Raw genomic sequence first — 19406 nt, forward strand, 5'->3', positions numbered from 1 at the left:
GACCACCAGTGGTCCCTGGCCCACTGGCTGGCGATCCCTTGACTAGATGACCTATAAGGTCCCTTCCAGCTCTGTTAATCTGTTAAATCAGGGATGGTGCTGATCTGTTTCAAGGCCATTGAGCTGTCCGAAGACATTTCCATGGTCATGTGGCCAGCATGACAATCGAGAACATGATCAGCTTTTCCCACAGAAGTTGTATCTATTTATCTACTCACATTCCCATGTTTTTGAATTACTAGATTGTCAGGAACTGGGGCGAGGGCGGGAGCGGTAACCTCATATAAAAAGATGTGCCAACTCTGCCAATATTGAGTTGCCTGAATACCAACTTCAGGCATCGCTCTGCACATTTGTCAACACTTACAAACAATACTCTATTTCTACCACACCATAACACGCACAAGTCAAATGTGCTCCTGCCTTTTATCTGGCCCCAGAATATTAGTTTGGTGGCCCCACCATAGAAGACAGTTTCTGGAGCCTGTCCATATTAAGACAGGCGGACTTCGACAAGCTGGCTGGGGAATTCTGGGAGTTGAAGTCCACCTGTCTTAATGTGGTTAAGTCTGAGAAAGATGATAGCAATAGCACTTATATACCATTTTATAGTGCTTTACAGCCCCCTCTAAGCGATTTAGTACATTGCCCCCAACCATCTGGGTCCTCATTTTACTGACCTCAGAAGGATTTGATTTAATCTTGAGCTGGTCAGGATCAAACTCGACTGCAAGTAGAGTTAGCCAGAAATACTTCATTCTAACCACTGTGTGGACACAATCTATCCCAGCATTCCCTAATGGGGAGGGGACACACACACACACAGAGAGAAAATTGCTCCACACCCCCAGCAGAAAATTGTATCCACATTCCCTCAGTCCTTAAGTTATTGCATTCACGGATATTTGAGGGTTCACGCCATCCATTCACTTCCATCCTTCCGAGGTGGGTAAAATGGGAACCCAGATTGTTGGGGGCCATATGCTGACTCTGTCAATCGCTTAGAGAGGGCCGTAAAACACTGTGAAGCGATATACAGTATAAGTCTAAATGCTATTGCTATTGTAAGACTGGTGCTATTGCTATTCTAACCACTGGTGGCGCAGTGGTTAGAAACACAGTACTGCAGGCTATTTCTGCCAATTGCCAGCAGTTCGATCCTTACCGACTCAGCCTTCCACCCTTCCAAGGTCGGTAAAATGAGGACCCAGGTTGTTGGCTGACTCTGTAAACCGCTCAGAGCAGGGGTGGGCTCCTATGGCCCTTTTATGAATTATGGACTTCAACTCCCAGAATTCCTGAGCAAGCCATGCTAGCTCAGGAATTTTGGGAGTTGAAGTCCACAAGTCATAAAGGGGCCGTAGTTGCCCACCTCTGGCTTAGAGGGTTGCATAAGTCTTTCAGTGCTATTGCTATCCACCCAATCCTAAACTGCCCAAGAAGGCTGGGTTCACACAAACACCCAACCCAAACTTTTGCAAAGATGAAACCACAACCAAGCAGGTTAAACGCCCCCGCCCGTCCCGGCCGAGTTTCTCTCGGGTCTGGATAAAGGGGTCCTGGGAATGCAAAGCTCCACGTTTGCCCTTCTGCACGCTTCCCGTGCCCTCGACCTTCTTTTGCAATTCCTCCCCCGCGCGCGCGCCTTCTCCGCACCCGAATAAACTTAGAAAGTGAAGTCAGGGGCTCCCCGGGGAGGGAGGGACAAAAACGTTTCCAGCGGGAAGCTTTATTTGGAAACGACGAGCGGGGTCTTTTCCTTCCCCTCCCCCCAACTCTCCTCCCGCGCGCGTGCCAGGGAACCGCGGGAGCGCGCGCCCCCCGACCCCCCCGCCGGAGGGAACGCGTGCTTTCCCCACTTTTCTTGAACGTTCCAGGCGAGGCTCGCGCCCGTCCGGCTCGGGGAAACGGCGGCCGCGGGAGCGCGCCTTTTGCAAAAAGCCCCGCCCGACGCGAATCCGGATTGGACGAAGGAAAGCAGCCAAATCCAGAAGGTTCTGTAAAGGGGGGGGGAGGAGGGAATGTACTAGAAGGGGCGGGGTGGGAGCGGGACTTTTGCCTATAAAGTCGGGATGGGGGGTTGTTGTTTTTTTATAAATAAGAAAAGCGTGCAAGGAGCGCTCGGAGGTTTTGCACGGCGGGTTGAAAACCAAGCACAAGCCAGCGCCTTCCAAGCGCTTTGGGGATTTCGGCGAAGAAGCGATTGCAACGAGCAAAAAGGTACCTACCTACTCGGGCGCGCAAATTGCTAGGAGAAGAAAACTGCGTTGCGTGCAAAAGTCTGGGGTCTTTTCTCTTTTTTTTTGCAAAGCGCGGCGCCTAAAGGGCTGGTTCGCCGCCTCTTCGCTCGCTCGCGCCCGCCCCGGATAAACTACTGGCCCGCCAGAGTCGCCCGGCCCGGGAACCGCCCGCTTTTGGCGGCCGCGGAGGTCTCGTTCCCACGACGCGCCAGTTCTGGCCGCTGCCTTTTTTTTTTGCAAGCAAATTGGGAAGTTGCATTGAGTTTGGCTGGTGGCTCCGTGGTAGTTTTTGGTTTGGTTTGGTTTTTGCACAAGTTGGGCGTCCCCAGGACGAAGCCAAACCCGTTTGTTTGGGATCTGCCTTTAACGGGTTAGAAAGTGAGCCGATTCGGGAGAAGCGTGTCGTGTGAATGCAGGCAAGGAGGGGTTGTTAGGGAAGGGTGCTGCCCGCGTTTCCTGCGGTCTTGAACTGAAGGGTTATGTTAGGTTGAAATAATAAAATAAAGGGGGGCATCGTTGAGTCTCCCTCTATCGATTACTCTGGGCTAAGCATCGTTGTGCGATAAAGAGGGGGAAACACGGAACGTGGGGATGGCGCGCCGGACGCTTGTGGGATACACACTTGGCTAAAAAGTCACCGCTTTCTTTTTTGGGGGACATGTCGGGATCCAACTGCAAGCTGCTTGTTCCCGAAAAAGAGACTTGAAAAGTGTGGGGAGTGGATGCCATATAGGCTAAGTGCCCCCTTGATTCCTACTCCCACGCCCCGGAAAAAAAGGAGGGGGGGGTGTTTTTGGCTTGCAGCCTTTAGGGGGAGAGAGACGGTTTATTGCAAAGTGAATTTTCCCCCCTTCCTTTTGCGCGCAGTTGGTTTTTTTGCTTTGCAGTCTTTAACCCTTGGCTTGCCCTGTTGCTGAAGAATGCAGAGGAAACATCCAGAAGGTTTTGGGCTCTGTCCGATGGGAAGCTTCCCCCCTCCCTCCTTCCCCCCCAAAAGGGGGGCTGGTATCCCAGGATTGTTGGATAAAGTCTGGATCTTTGCATTTCTATTTTCTTCTTTGGAGTTATTTTGAGTTAAAGCATCTGGTCCGTTGGCCCAGAACAATTCCATGCTTGGACCTGAGCGCAGAAAGTGCCCTGTTGCGCACACAATCAAAGGGGGGGATAGGAGAGAGTGTTGGAAAATAAATCGCATTCCTTGTAAGAACAAACCCGGAGCCTCCCATATTTTTTTAATGCGGATTCATTCGGAATCATCAGCCCCAGGTCGGAATAAAACGAAAGTTGTCCTGGAACTGGCTGGAGGCCCCTTGAAAATCAATATTTCAATTCATAAGTAAACAGGCAGAGGGTTTATTAAGCTTGTGCCATTTGTCTTGGGGGGAAAAATGGATTTGTTTTTAATAACTGTCCTATCCTCCCATTGCTTAGCTTAAAGTGCCTCTCTTTTGCAATTTATGACCCCGTTGTGGTTTTTTTTAAAAGTTCAGAGCCTGAATGGTAAGGGATTGTCTTCATTCTTAATGTATTACTTATAAAAGGTTATTTTTATGGAGAGCACTTCAGCCAGGGGATGAAGGTGAATCAATGGAAAAGAAAGCCTCTGTCAGGCCTGTTGGTTGATCTTAACTTTTTTAAAAAACCAATGTGATAAGATTTGGGGGTGAAGGGAAGACCCTGGATTAATATTATGGTCTTCTCCGGTATTGGAATAAAGTTTTAGAAACTTAATTGTAAGGTTGGAAACAAGCTTGTTGGTTTGGAGCATCATTGACTGATGGCACATACAATTCTGAACAGCAAGTCTATTTTTGTAGGAAAATACTTTTTTTTTCACCCTGGTGTGGTTAAAACTAACCTTATCCAAGAGTAGTTAGGAAAACTTAGTTCTTTCTATCATCAAGCTGGTTTTCCCGCCCAGGATTCTTGCTGCAAAAAACTTTCAGCCACCCAAATCCAAAGGGGACCTTAATTCCTCTGACAGATGAAACAGGGGCTCTGTTATGGAGATATAAACAAAAAGAATGAGTCCCAAAATTGAGTTAAAATAGTCTGGGGATTCGCCCCTGTTGGTTATTTCTTTAAATTATTCTATTTGGTTTGGGGGCTGTTTATGAAAAACCTACCAAGAGAATCTTACAGGTTTCTTTCCAGAAACATACCAGCAATAGAAGAAAATCTACAGCAAATCAAGAAAATTGGGCATGGTTGTCCTAAAAGGGCTTTTTTCAAAAGGCTTACTGGACTTTTGAGTCGTCCCCCCCCCCTTCTGAAAAGGTTTTGCTTCTTATCCAAGAACCAAAGAAGAAACTGCTTGGATGAGAAGACATTTTTCAAAGGGGGAAAAAACCCAAGAAAGTCCAGTTGCCTTTTTTAAAAAAAAAGCACCTTTGAAGGTTTAGTTTTCAGAATTAATAATGCTTTTTTTTTACTTTTGAAGGTGGGGTGGGAGCCAGGCACTTAAGATAAATTGTAGAATTGTCTGCCTAATTTTGCTGGGGCTCTGTAGCTGACCAGAATTGCTGCAGCTGCATTCTCCAAGCCAGCCCACTGGTGGAGTTCTAGAAAAATCTTTCCTGTTCTGGAAAACGGTTTGGTGCGGGGAGCCTGAAGCCAAGTTAGTGGCGTAAGTCTTTTTTTTTTTTTTTTAAGTGCAGTCCCTGGCACAGCTGAGCTGGGTGGGGCTATCACTCTTCAGCCTTGAGGGAGTTTTTTTTTTTTCTTCCTCATATCTTGGGTAACACAACAGCATTTTTTAAAACCGACTTCCAACATTGCTGTCAGTTAGGCCTTTGCAGTTGCTAAATGGTTTCTGTTATTTTCCAGTTTGACTGTTGGGTTTTTTGAAAGGCAGGGCTGGCCTTCCAACTAACAACTGACTTTAAAGAACCATTTGTAGCTTTGTTTTTTAACAAGTTTGGCAACTGCATTTGTCTTAAGAGTGCATTTTTAAAAGCATTTTATGCGTTTGCTGTTTTAAAAACTTGGCACCCAGGAATAATTTAAGGACAGCTAGGCAATTGTATGTCTACAATTCACTTCTTTAAATGAGCTCTCTTGGTTTCCCCTCCCCATCCAGCAAATAATTGTAAGCATTTGCAAATGGGTTACATGGATTATAAACATGTGCAAAATTCTTTTTTTTTTAACTCTTGCACAGTTAAAATGAAAAGCTTTCCTGGATTTTTTTTAAAGTTGTTTAGGATTTCCAATTTTTTTTAAAGCTCAATTACTAATATGATTAGTAAGCCAAGGACTACTGTGTGCAGTTCTGAATGTTTCCTGCAAGGGGGGGCGGGGAGCCAATAAAAATACTTTGTGCATATGCAATACATTTGCTGCACCATAACAAAACATGGATTCATAAGGGTTCTTTGAATTTAAGGAGAAAATGGGAGAATTGAATGGCTGCTTTTTAAAAGAATGTGAGACTTGAGGGATTTAATCCATATCTTCTCCCTCATCTTGGGGACTTGGCCCATGTTGCATCTAGACCAGGAGTCTTCAAACTTGACAGCTTTAAGACTTTGTGGACTTCAACTCCCAGAATTCCTCCTCCAGTCATGTTAGCTCAGGAATTCTGGGAGTTGAAGTCCACAAGTCTTAAACTGGACAAGTTTGAAGACCCTTGCTCTAGACTGAAGTTTCTTAGCTTGTTGTTTATCCTGGAGTGAGAGCTCCCTGGATAGACATAAATGGCAGCTATTTTTCTCCATACAAATGAACCCTTAATCTGGAACTTTGGCCTAAATTGCAAAAAAAAAAAATGTCTTGCACAAAAGTGAATCTTCATAAATAAATCTTCTTGCTCTTTCCAAATCTTTGTGACAATCTGGAAAATCTAGTTAGCAAAGATAGCACAGAGCAAGAAACAAAGAGGAAGATTTTTTTTTCCTAGTCATTCCTGTTTCTAAAAAGATAGTTTACCAAAGGAAGCCTTTATAAACCCAAACCAAACAGCAGCCTAACACTTAAGTGAATATTATTTTCTATCTAGAAAACTCCATTCAAATACTAAAACTTCATGGAATGGTACTGAAGCTTCTTTCTTTCTTCCAAGAAAGCCAATTGCAAAACAAGGGCTTTGCAGAGCATGTCCAAAGCAACCTTAACCTTCCAATTGCAGTCGGGCCATTGCTGTTTGCTCCCAATTGCAGATAGGAAGACTGAGGCTAAGAAGTGAGACGCTCTCTTGAGAATTCATAATCCCTTGCAGAAGGAAGTCTGGGCAACTGAATGGAGCTAGCAGAGTGTTCAATAGCCGGATGCCCTTCCTGTCACCAATGCAGAGGTTTTTTTCCAACAGATATATTCTCAACGTGTCCACAGAGAAAAATATCTGCCTTCCACCTAGGATCGAACTCACAGCTTCCTGATTGTGAGACGAATTCTACCTCTAGGCCATGGCATCACCCAGTGCTTTCTGGAGAATTCCGTCCTCTGTATTAACCTATGATGTGCCTCTCTTTGCAGGCAAAATGTCCAAGGGTCCAGCTGTCGGCATTGATTTGGGGACCACCTACTCCTGCGTAGGCGTTTTCCAGCATGGCAAGGTGGAGATCATCGCCAACGACCAGGGCAACCGCACCACGCCTAGCTATGTGGCTTTCACGGACACAGAGCGCCTCATTGGTGATGCTGCCAAGAACCAAGTGGCCATGAACCCTACCAACACCGTCTTTGGTAAGAGGGTGAAATCGGGCCTGGTTCTGCTAGAACTATCAGGGATTGAGGCAAGAGGTCTAAGGAATTAATGGGGAGATAAAAATCAAAACATTGGTAGGCCACTTAGTTGGGGAATGGCTATAGAAGTAACAAGAAGTTCCTGCATGCATTAGGCGTAGTTTGCCAAGGGTCAGGGCAGTGATTGGGTGTCCAGGAAATCGGTTATTTGGGCTCCAGAGCAGTGACTGAAGAGATTTTAAGCTTTCTTGTTAACTTAAGCAAACGGTTAAAAGCATAACATGAAACGCCTACATAGCAATAGCATTTAGACTTACATACTACTTCATAGTGCTCTACATCACTTGGCATATTGCTCCCGACTGTCTGGATTCCTCATTTTACCAACCTTGGAAGGCTGAGTCAACCTTGAGCCACGCAAGATCAAACTCCTGGCAGTGAGCAGAGTTAGCCTGCATTCTAACCACTGCGCCGCCACCTACCAAAACAAGATGATACCCAGATCTCTTATAAACTTGGGGCTCTTTGCTGCTCTCTGAGCTTGGCTGTCTTCTTGCAGACATTTCTTTACCGTACTTGGTGACATCATCCATGATAGAAAAGGGGTGGGATTTGCTCTCATTTCATATACTACCCTCAAAAATGACACTACAGAGCACTGCACACCAGAACAACTAGACATAAGGACAGTTTTTTCCCGTTGTTTAGCCATCACTGCTAAACAAATAATTCCCTCAACATTGTCCAACTATTTACAAAGCCTGCACTACTATTCATCTTCTCATAACTCATTATCACCCATCCCCCCCCACTTGTGACTGAATCACTAACTTTGTCGCTTGTATCCGATTTATATTGCTAGTATGATTTGATTGCTTATTGTACCCTAAGACTATTATTAAGTGTTGTACCTTAGATTCTTAACTCTTGATGAATGTATCTTTTCTTTTATGTACGCTGAGCATTTGCACCAAGACAAATTGCTCGGGTGTCCAATCACACTTGGCCAATAAAGAATTCTATACTAATGGATTGCCCTTTGGGTATTGGGAGTGGAGTCGTTGGTTCCTTGATTGAGCTATTGAGGCTTGTTGGGAACCAACAAGTCCACTGGCAGAGCAAACCACTAAAGAGTGAACTTTACTCCCCTCTAGCACTGAGGATGTTACCTAATTGGACAATGAAAAGTCTGCAAGAAAACAACCCAAGCTCAGAGAACATCAAGAGCCCAGCAGTTCAACCCCGAGCTGCAAATATTTTCTTGCCTTGATAAAACTCTCAGGAGTTTTAATAACAGCAGCAGAGATTCCACAAGGACAGCAAATTTCCATAGGGTTAACTTCTATGCAGAAGTTCCCAGCTTAAAAGCCAGTACAAAGGTTTTTTTTATTATTATTATTATTATTAAAACCTAGCACTTCATGTCCTGTGGTCAGAAAAGCTGCAAGGCTTGACCTTGGATGGCTGGCACGTGATTTCTGAGATGGAACAGAAAGTCCCGAGACTTTCACTGATAAGAAAAGCTTCGTAGGCAGAAGTCTCTCCCTCGTTTATTCAGCAAACTGGTTAGTTCAGAAAGAGCTCAAAACTTTTAAACTTCCCTTATGAAGAAATCAAATCTGTCACTTAACTTCTTGAAATTCAATTCTCCCACGTTGCCACACCCACTGGCAGCTTTTTTTGATTCCAAGTATCTTCGTTTGCTTTTCGCTGCTTAATCAATCTGGGGAGGACTTAGTGGTAAAAATCAGATTTAAGACAACCAATTTGGAACTTGCCCGTCTCTGCTAGAAAAGATGGACTTGGGGGCCTCATAACATTTGAGACCCTCTGGCAATTTGATCCTCTGGCTATGTCTTTCTGGTGGGACATGGTGGCTCAGTGGCTAAGACGCTGAGCTTGTTGATCAGAAAGGTCGGCAGTTCAGCGGTTTGAATCCCTAGCACCGCATTACGGAGTGAGCTCCTGTTCCTTGTCCCAGCTTCTGCCAACCTAGCAGTTCAAAAGCATGTAAAACTGCAAGTGGAAAAAACTTTGGTGGGAAGGGAACAGCGTTCTGTGCGCCTTTGGTGTTTAGTCATGCCAGCCACATGAACATGGAGACGTCTTCAGGCAGCGCTGGCTCTTTGGCTGTGTAACGGAGATGAGCACCGCCCCCTAGAACCGGAAACGACTAGCATGTATGTGTGAGGGGAACCTTATCTTTACCTAGTGTCTTTCTGAGGAAGTCCTTCAGAATAGAGTAGATAGAATAGAATACAATTATTTTATTGGCCAAGGGTGATTAGACACACAAGGAATTTGTCTCGGTGCAAATGCTTTCAGTATACATAAAAAAGATACATTTGCAAAGAGTCAAGAATCATCAGGTACAACACTTAATGATGGTCACAGGGTACAATAAGCAATCAAATCATACTAGGAGAAACAGTCAGTAAAAATCGTAAGGGTACAAGAGTGACAAAATTACAGTTATTCAGTCACAAGTGGGAGGGGATGGGTGATAAGGAGTGATGAGAAGATTAATAGTAATAGTGCAAACTTTGTAAATAGTTGGACAGTGTTAAGGGAATTATTTGTTTAGCAGAGCGATGGCGTTGGGGGGGTGAAAATAATTCAGTGCTTCGAATCTTCCCCATTCTCAGATGCCAAGCGCCTGATTGGCCGACGTTACGATGATCCGATTGTGCACTCCGACATGAAGCACTGGCCTTTCCACGTGATCAACGATGGGGGACGTCCCAAAGTCGAAGTAGAATATAAGGGTGACGTCAAGAGCTTCTACGCTGAAGAGATCTCCTCGATGGTGCTGACCAAGATGAAGGAAGTTGCAGAGGCTTACCTGGGCAAGGTGAGGGATGCAAGGGGAACCCTTTGCATGCCGTGTTATGTATTTGACATGCAGGAGCAATGAAGGAGAGGAGACCTTAATTTGGTATCCAGGTAGTCCTTGACTTAACAACAGTTCATTTAGTGACCCAACATAGAACAGCACTGAAAAAAGGAGACATGACCATTTTTCAGACCTTTGCCACATTGAAGCATCTCTCTCTTTTCCGTTGCAACATCTCTCCAACAATCAAAATTCAGACACTTGGCAACTGGGCTCATATTTATTTATGACTGTTGCTGTGTTCCGCGTGCGGTTTCATGTTGATTGTCTTTTGCAACCTTCTGACAAGCCCTCATTGAGGAATCCAGGTTCCCTTAACAACTGTGGCAAGAGAGGTATGCAAAATGGGGCAAAATTCACTTAATTGCCTTGCTTAGCAACAGATATTTGGGGCGAAATTGTCATAAGTCAAGGGCTACCCGTATACTCGGCCCCTGGTGATAAAAATGGGAGTTTTCTCAGTTCAAAAACACAAGGCCTGGTGCCATTACAGTGGGACCTCGGATCATGACCGTAATCCGTTCTAGGACTACAGTCGCAAACCTATTTGGTCATGACCAGAAGCACGACTATCTGCGCATGCGCGGATGAAAAAAACAAAATGGCACCGAAGGGGAAATCGCCACAGCAGGGAAAATCCCCATAGCTTTTGGGGGGGGTTTGCTTATCGAAGATCTGTTCTTGAACGAAGCGTTTGCCATCCAAGGTTCCACTGTGTATTCTATCCCAGCAATGGTGGGATTCAAAAAGTTTTACCACCGGTTTGGTGGGTGCGCTTGGCGTGGGCGTGCACACCAAACGCACACTTTGTGGAGGCGCAGAGGCATTCCAACTCGCCACCTGCAAGCCTGCACTCTCCCGGTCGCTTCAGCAGCTGCCGCGCAGCATCTTCTGTGCTGCGCAAAGCAGCTGCGCCTCAAAAGCAGGATAAAAGGTGAGTATGGCGGGTGGGCCTAACAGCAGCGTGGCAGAGAGAATCAGTTTAGTGTCTGCTGCTCATCGCTGTTACCGGCTCGGCAGAACTGGGCCGAACCGGTAGAATTACCACCACTGTATCCCAGGAAAGTTGGAAGTTTAATGCTTACAAGTAGGGCCTGCTTATGGGATGAAGAAGTTAATAAGTGAGATTCTGTTCGTTTTCTTGTCTGAAGTGACAATGGAGAGGCGCCACGTTACTTTTCACTGACCTGATCTCTCCTTCCCTCCATCACAGACAATTACGAATGCAGTCATCACAGTCCCAGCCTATTTTAACGACTCTCAGCGGCAAGCCACCAAAGATGCTGGCACCATTGCAGGACTCAACGTCCTTCGCATCATCAACGAACCCACAGCAGCAGCCATTGCCTATGGACTGGATAAAAAGGTATGGATAAGGTGTTCCTACATTGGATTGATTACTTTTATATAGAGTCCAGAAAGGAACTTTCTGAAGATCTGAAGAACTTCTCAATATCCCCTTTTGGGAAACTGTTTTGATTGTTCTTTGGACTGGTCAACCCTCCCACGCAGTTCATGCATGAAATAAAGATTTCCAGGGCGGGTTTCGTTTTTCCGAGAGTACAGTTGAGCTGGCATGAATAAGGAAGTATCAAAACTAATTCAAACAGCGTAATTCAAATCAAATCAAGTTTTATTACAGCTGGAGGGCAGAACAAATGAAAACACTCAAGCACTAGCCAGTTAAAAATTATAGAATAATAAAGCAATAACAGATAAAATCTATATTAAAATCACAATTTGGCATCCAGTCTGTCAGTTGCACATGGCCTAACTACAGCATAATTACACCTCCCCTTTTCCCCTCTGGCTGTTCCGCAGTCTTTTATTTCCTCCAATCCACTCATCATTTTGTTTGGGTAACGGAATCAACTTTTCGATGAATCCCAACACTGCGTTGGTCCCCCTGCCCAGATCTCCCTTACATTCCAATCATTCTCTTCCTCCGTTGCTTCTTGTCTGGCTGTGGACAAGGTTTGCCCTTCAGCCATGACAGGAGTGTTCTAACAACTGAAGTTTAGGGTTGTTTTTTTTAATGGCAAGATGAGTTTATTGGCACTTAACCAGATCCTGATTTGGCAAGATTAACCAGCTAAAGATGCAGACCAGGGATCTCCAAACTTGGCCGCTTTGAGACTTGTGGACTTCAACTCCCAGAATTCCCCAGCCAGCATGGCTGGTTGAGGAATTTTGGGAGTTGAAGTCCACAAGTCTTAAAAGTTGCCAAGTTTGGAGACCTCTGATGCAGACCAACGTATCCAGAGCATTTGAGCCACTCTTCCATCTACTTCATGTTGGTGAACTTTGTCATAGGATATAGACATCCTTGCGAGATCCGTTTCCCATTTAATTGGCTTCTTTTTGTTTTTCAGGTGGGTGGTGAACGGAATGTCCTCATTTTTGACCTGGGCGGTGGCACCTTTGATGTGTCCATCCTGACGATTGAGGATGGCATCTTTGAAGTGAAATCAACCGCCGGAGACACTCACCTGGGCGGTGAGGATTTTGACAATCGCATGGTGAACCACTTCGTGTCAGAGTTCAAGCGCAAGCATAAGAAGGACATTACAGACAATAAGCGGGCCGTCAGGCGGCTGCGCACCGCTTGTGAGCGGGCCAAGCGCACTCTCAGCTCCTCCACCCAGGCTTCCATTGAAATTGACTCCCTCTATGAGGGCATTGACTTCTACACCTCCATCACCCGGGCTCGCTTTGAAGAGCTGAATGCTGACCTCTTCCGGGGTACCCTGGAGCCGGTGGAGAAGGCTTTGCGGGATGCCAAGCTGGACAAGGCCCAGGTCCACGACATTGTGCTGGTGGGGGGCTCCACCCGCATTCCCAAGATCCAGAAGCTTTTGCAGGATTTCTTCAACGGCCGGGAACTCAACAAGAGCATCAACCCAGACGAAGCGGTGGCTTATGGAGCAGGTAAGGGTCATAGAAAGTGGCAGTGTGGAAGATAACGCAGAAGTACCCTTCTGCAAGTTCTTCAGAAGATTAGTTACAAGTGGAAAGACCTCATCCTTCTCTTGATGGAGAAGATAAAAATAAAATGACCCTTGTAAAGATCGCAGTAGACCTGCATTTATGTCAGGTGTATGGGCTCGTCTTTCCACTTGACTGGAGAAGACCAATAGAGTCCAGTAAAACAGCCATTTTAGGAGATGGCCTTGTTCATTCTTTGTGAAGACATGGATTGGTTAAGCTAGGCTAGTTTATTGATTATAGCTAAATGCAATGTATGGGGTAAACCTGGGGGCGGGTCCAACCTTGGCACCTTTTAAGCTGTGTGGACTTCAACTCCCAGAATTCCACACCCAGCTGGTTGGGGACTTCTGGGAGTTGAAGTCCACAGGTCTTCAAAGTTGGACGCCTAGTGTAAATGGAAGGGAAGCCTCCAGTGCATTTGCTGAACCGTCTATGGAGATTCTCACTCATGGTTGCTCCGAAGATGCTTTTTCCAAAAGCAAGCGGACTTTGTTTTTCCTTGAAGAGGTTTTGCTTCTTATCCAGGAAGCTGCTTCAGTTCTGGAGAAGCTTCTTGAACGAGAAGCGAAAAGCCTAAAGGGGAAAAATAAAACCCAGTTGCCTTTGGAAAAAGCTCCTTAGGGTCAGTGTATTTTGTTGCTTCCTAGGAAGATCCAGGGGGTAGCTATTCTAGGGGGATGCAGGGTTAGATCCTGATCGGCTTTCCTGCTTTCCTCTTCCAGCTGTCCAGGCTGCCATCTTGTGTGGGGACAAGTCTGAGAACGTGCAAGACCTTCTTCTTTTGGACGTCACCCCTCTTTCCCTGGGCATTGAGACTGCAGGGGGGGTGATGACAGCCCTCATCAAGAGAAACACAACCATCCCCACCAAGCAGACCCAGACCTTCACCACTTACTCCGACAACCAGCCTGGAGTGCTTATTCAGGTAAGGAACGTCGCATCCTGGCCAGGATGGGGCTGGGAATAGTAGAAGGAAGGTATGGGGTTGATAGCTAGGAAGCTGAAGACCCCAGAAGGACCTGCCTATGTTTCCCCAAGAATAAGACCGGACCTTGTGTTATTTTGGGCCCCAAAAGGAAATATATAGAAAACAAATTAAGACGTTTTGGGGTATTTTGTTTGGGGTTTTCCATGAATGAGAGGCCCACTTCTATTTGCTCGCAATGGGACCAGAGGCTGCGCAGTACACCGTTGCCACTGCCACAAGGCGGGGGGAGGTGAGCTGCCCATGCCCCCCACACTGACTTATATCAGGGCCCCTGCAGCCAGGCTATCCATACCCCGACACCTCCGGCCGCAACATCAAGCAGAAAAAGTGAGCCAGTAGCCACACAGGTACCTGCTGCACGTGGCTACTGCCTTCAACGCAGGTGTTGTGGCATGGATGGCCTAGCTGTAGGGGTCCCTGAGTGAAGTAAACCAGAACAGGGCATATGGGGCAGCTCCCACCATTCATTCCTTGCCTTGTGTTGGCGGCATCACAAGCAACCAGATGGAAGGGATGGGTGGCCGGCTGTGCAGGCACTTAAGTGGGGCTTATTTTGGGGGTAGGGCTTATATTAGGTGCACATGTAAAATGTTAGGGCTTATTTTCGGGGAAACGGTAGGTGGAACAAGAAGGTAGATGAGGTTGTTATTTTTTTTTCCCCCCTAAACTCACGAGCTTTGAGTACGCAAAGAATGAAGAGTTTCCTGTTGACCTGTAAAATCAAACTTTGGGAAGAAACGATCCAACCTTTTATCTGGTTCCATTTGTGCGAAGGGATATAGTGTTGGGGGAAGGGATAAAACAGTTGTGTGATCTCACTCAGCTCCTGGTGCCAAATTCAAAAAAGGAGGTTCCAGTATTTCAGATGGCATCTTCCCCTGTCAGTTTGTTGGTGATTTTTACACGCCATCAAGTCATTGTTGACTTTTAGCAGCCACTTAGACTTTCTCCATGACAATCTAAGCTCGTTCTTGAGCTCTTCCAATGGTGCCTTCATCCCTACCTTAACTATGCCGTGGTGGCGCAGCGGTTAGAATGCAGTACTGCAGGCTACTTCTGCTGACTGCAATTTGGCAGTTCAGTTCTCACCAACTCAAGGTTGACTTAAGCCTTCCTATTCTTCCGAGGTGGGTTAAAATGAGGACCCTAAATTATTGGAGGGCAATAGGCTGACTCTGTAAACAGCTTAGAGAGGGCTGTAGAAGCACTGTGAAGCGGTATATAAGTCTAAATGCTATTGCTAAATCTATTCACTTAGCTGCTTGCTGGCTGTCCTTTTTTCTTTTTCTTCGCAACTTTCCCAACATTGGTGTCTTCTCCAGAGAGCCACATTTTTGTCACCTGGGTTAAAGGAAGCCGTAAAACAGGTGCTGGGTTGAAGGGTAGAGCCACAATATCCCTAAAACCAAACTCTGGATTCTACGGTGTTTTCCTTTTACCGGCTGCGGGTTGGTAATAAGGGTCTCGGACTTGACTTCCTACCCTGCCTTTTTTGTGCCCACAGGTATACGAAGGTGAGCGTGCCATGACCAAAGACAACAATTTGCTGGGCAAGTTTGAGTTGACGGGCATCCCGCCTGCTCCTCGGGGCGTCCCACAGATCGAAGTGACCTTTGACATCGATGCCAACGGTATCCTCAACGTGTCTGCGGTGGACAAGAGCACGGGCAAAGAGAACAAGATCACCATCACCAATGATAAAGGTGAGGTGTGCTGGTCCACGAACTCCAAATCGGAAGTTCAGAACCAACCAGAAGGTGGTGGTACCAGCTTTGGAAAAGGGTCGTAGGCAGCCAGCCTGGTCTAGCTCCAATCTCCCGATAACTCCTCTTTTCCTTCCTCACCCCCAGGCCGTCTTAGCAAAGAGGAGATCGAACGCATGGTCCAAGAAGCGGAGCAGTACAAAGCGGAGGACGAGGTCCAGCGGGAGAAGATAGCTGCAAAGAACTCCTTGGAGTCTCTGGCCTTCAACATGAAGAGCACGGCAGAAGACGAGAAGCTGAAGGACAAGCTGTCTGCTGAGGACAAGCAGAAGATCCTGGATAAATGCAATGAGGTCATTTCCTGGCTGGACAGGAACCAGGTGAGCAAAGGGAGCAGGGAAGGCCGGGGGCGGGGGTGATGGTTAAGTCAGGTGTTTCCTCTTCAGTTGCCTCCATGGGGGTTCTCCACAGAGCTGTAGGATCTCCGATTTTACATTTATACTTAAGTCTTTTTCATGTTACTGAACTAGTAATATGTTTCAGGTCCATGCTTCGCTACAAAACTATGTGGTCAGGCTTAGTTTTGGGGGAGGAAAACAAGGGGAAAAAATTCTGCCTCTTGCCTATCGGGATCTCATGAGTAATCACCTGGCTAGCGTCCTGTCAGTATGTGAGAGGGTTGAGGGCTGTTTGGGAAATGAAACAGTATTTGCTGTGTGAGCAAGGAGCCTGGGCATGGCTTAGCTCAACTGTTCTGTACTAAAGCTGTTTGGTGCTCTGAAATTCCTCTGCTTGTGTTTTGCATTTGGAACAGATATCTTTTCAGGTGGGCAGGGGGAGTAGAACTCCTTAGCATCAGAGCATGTTAATAAAAATAATGTAGGAAATTCTAAGGCTCTGATGGTCATTTCGAAAAATCCTTTCTTAGTGAGCACCTAGAAGCCAAGAGGAACATAGGTGCCAAATTTCAAGTTTGTAGACGTTACAGTTCTGGAGATTTTGTGATGATGCATGAGTGGTATTTCATTTTTATCCACACTGCATCTGCCCCACATCCCAAGCCAATACAATCAGAGTTGAGCGAAACCTATAGGTATTTGGTTTTCCTATTAATTGATCCTAGATCACTTACAAACACAAATTTATTCTGGCTTTTTAGCAGTTTATCTTGGTTGCAGTGCCAAAATTGAATGTGAACCACTCAGATGTATTCCTGATTAAAGTCCACTTGTCTCCAGAGAAGGTGTTAGGAGCATGGCCTTCATAGCATCCAGATCAGTATTTCTCAACTTTGGCCACTTTAAAATGTTGTGTGGACCTCAAATCCCATCCGAGAAACACTAGTCCAGATTTATCTTTTGGGCTGGTGAGATTTCCTTTCAGATCCGCTAGGGGGCAGCTGAGGCCACCTAATGATTTGGATCGCAGGTATCTGAAGATCTGCCCCAGGAGCCGTCCTAAATATGATACCTACCTCCTTGATACTTAAGCATCAGCCTCTAAAGCACTTGGGGAATCCACTGATCAAATTTAAATTTTAAATGTCGTTGAATTGCATCTGTTGGTCCCACTTGTTGGGTGGCAGTTGAGATAATCGACTGAAGTCCTAATTTAGCCCTTGACTTCAAAAAAAGGTTGAATGTCTCAGATTGAAGCCTATCTGTCCATGCAGAAAAATCTTAAAATGAGTTTTTGTTACCTGATATTAAGAAGGCAGATCCAGTTTGGTCTAGTGGTTGAGGTAGGCAATTGGGAGTTCTAGTCCTATCTTAGGCAGGAAAATCTAACTGGGTGACTTTGGGCCAATCACAAGGAGAGTGTAAATTCTAGTCCCGCCTTAGGCATGAAAGCCAGCTGGGTGATTCTGGGCCTGTCTCCTTCTCTCAACCCAACCCAACTCCTGGGATGATTGTTGTGGAGAAAATAGGAGGAGGAAGGAATGTGTATTAAATAGGTTTGCTGCCTTGAGTTCTTTATAAAAACAATCAAAGTGGGATAAAAAGTCCAAACATGACATATAAATAAGTAAATGAAACCTAAAGGCAGTTGGAATCCTACATATTATTACATGCACTTCCTTGATTGATTGGCACAAATCAATCTGAGCCCTGAAGGTTTTAGCTGGAGTTCTTACTAGAAGCTAGAACGAGACTTCCGTTTTCTGCTCGCTTGCGTTCAGATGTTCTCATTCCGTTTTTTTTTTCCCCTTCCTCAGATGGCAGAAAAGGACGAATATGAACATCAGCAGAAAGAGCTGCAGAACGTTTGCAACCCCATCATCACCAAGCTGTACCAAGGAGCCGGAGGGATGCCCGGCGGGATGCCGGGAGGAATGCCAGGGGGCTTCCCCGGAGCTGGAGGAGCTGGAGGCGGTTCTTCTGGTCCCACCATCGAGGAGGTGGATTAAGCTTCTGCCTCTTCTGAAGGCCCTGCAAGAGGGACACGGGTGGGTGAAGACTCAAGAAGAAACTCAACACGTCATCTTTCCAAGGAGAACTATCGTTTGGTTCTGCTCCATTTCAGCTGTTGCCACCAGGCCTGTTCAGGATTGTCTCTTGTGTGTCCGTGCATCTGACTCTATCCCTCCCTCTCTCTCCCTCTCCGCCTTCACACAGCGTCCTAAATTTGCTTTCTTCTTTCTGTTCCCCTTCTCCACCTTTCTCCACTCCGTTAATGGAACTGTGCCTCTCTCCCGACTGCCAAATTGAGAATCCTGTTCATGTGAATAAATTATTGCACTTTGGTTAACCCACCCACTTTGGGCCACTGTGGTTTGTTTTGTCTTTGGAAAACGACGGGGTGCTGGGCGCGTACTCCCAGCTAATGGGTGGGGTGTGGGGGGGAGGTGTGAAGCAATTGCACTCAAGGGTTGGATGTTATATCTGAGACAGAAGGGGAGGACTTCCGGCACCACTCTGTGGTGGCGGAGTGGTTAGAATGCAATATTGCAGGCTAATTCTGCCCACTGCCAGCAGTTCGATCCTCACCGGCTCACGGTTGACTCAGCCTTCCATCCTTCCAAGGTGGGTAAAATGAGGACCCAGATTGTTGGCAACATGCTAACCCTAAACCATGTGCTGTAAAGCATTGAAGCGGTGTATAAGTCTAAGTGCTATTGCAAGGGGGAGAGCAGAAGTCCATGATGGGCAACATCTCTTATCCCACTGGTTTGGAGGGTCTCTTCTGGCCTGAAACCTGGATCTCCAAACAACCAAATGCAAAGGCTCCTTAGCAGCTCTGCATATAGGGAAAGGTACATGCATCAAGAATCATCAGGTACAACACTTAATAATAGTCGCAGGGTACAGATAAGCAATCAAATCATACTAGGAAACAGTCAATATAAACCGTAAGGATACAAGCAACAAAGTTGCAGTTGAGTGGGAGGAGATAGGTGATGAGAAGGTTAATAGTAATGCAGACTTTGTAAATAGTTGGACTGTTGAGGGAATTATTTGCTTAGCAGAGTGATTGCCTTTGGGGGGAAAACTACTTGTGTCTAGTTGTTCTGGTGTGCAGTGCTCTACAGCACTGCTTTGAGGGTAGGAGTTGAAACAGTTTATATCCAGAATGTGAGGGGTCATTTAAAAAGTTATAAAAAGGGGGCAAAACTCAAGTATCACTTAACGGAAATTTTGGGCTCAATTGTAAATCGAGGACTACAGGCATTACGGTTCCTTATAAAACGATGGAAATTTGTAAGTGTAGACCTCATGAAAGATGGTAATAAGCCATTGGCTACGTGTTGAATGAGCCACTGAATTGTCACTAGAGAAGAGTATGTAGAATTTCTGGTTGCCCAAAGTGAAGAAAGAACAAGGCAACAAAACTTGGTGGAAGAGATTGCAGAAAGAAGTACCAACATTGGCAGTTTCGTCCTCTAGTCTTTTCCTATTGCCAAATGTACTTTT

At 46.0% G+C, this 19406-nt stretch overlaps 1 protein-coding gene across 3 annotated transcripts; it reads left to right on the plus strand.

Annotated features, from left to right (window-relative positions):
- The first annotated feature begins 2095 nt into the window (after positions 1–2095).
- On the plus strand, positions 2096–18249 carry LOC113451409 (heat shock cognate 71 kDa protein). Of its 3 annotated transcripts, none has more exons than XM_087940041.1 (9): positions 2096–2220; positions 6714–6923; positions 9569–9774; positions 11030–11182; positions 12189–12744; positions 13527–13729; positions 15297–15495; positions 15643–15875; positions 17711–18249. In XM_087940041.1, the coding sequence occupies exons 2-9, from the start codon at positions 6719–6721 to the stop codon at positions 17900–17902; spliced, it is 1947 nt and encodes a 648-aa protein (XP_087796167.1). In that variant the 5' UTR covers positions 2096–2220; positions 6714–6718; the 3' UTR covers positions 17903–18249. The 3 variants fall into 3 exon arrangements, with proteins under 3 accessions (XP_087796167.1, XP_026578579.1, XP_087796168.1); XM_026722794.2 differs by having other exon boundaries at positions 2096–2217; positions 6712–6923; XM_087940042.1 differs by lacking the exon at positions 2096–2220 and adding an exon at positions 2390–2656.
- Positions 18250–19406: the final 1157 nt, after the last annotated feature.

This window comes from Pseudonaja textilis, chromosome 10 (assembly GCF_049901715.1).
Source record: "Pseudonaja textilis isolate UNSWEBS1 chromosome 10, rPseTex1.2, whole genome shotgun sequence".
NCBI classification, from domain to species: Eukaryota; Metazoa; Chordata; class Lepidosauria; order Squamata; family Elapidae; genus Pseudonaja; species Pseudonaja textilis.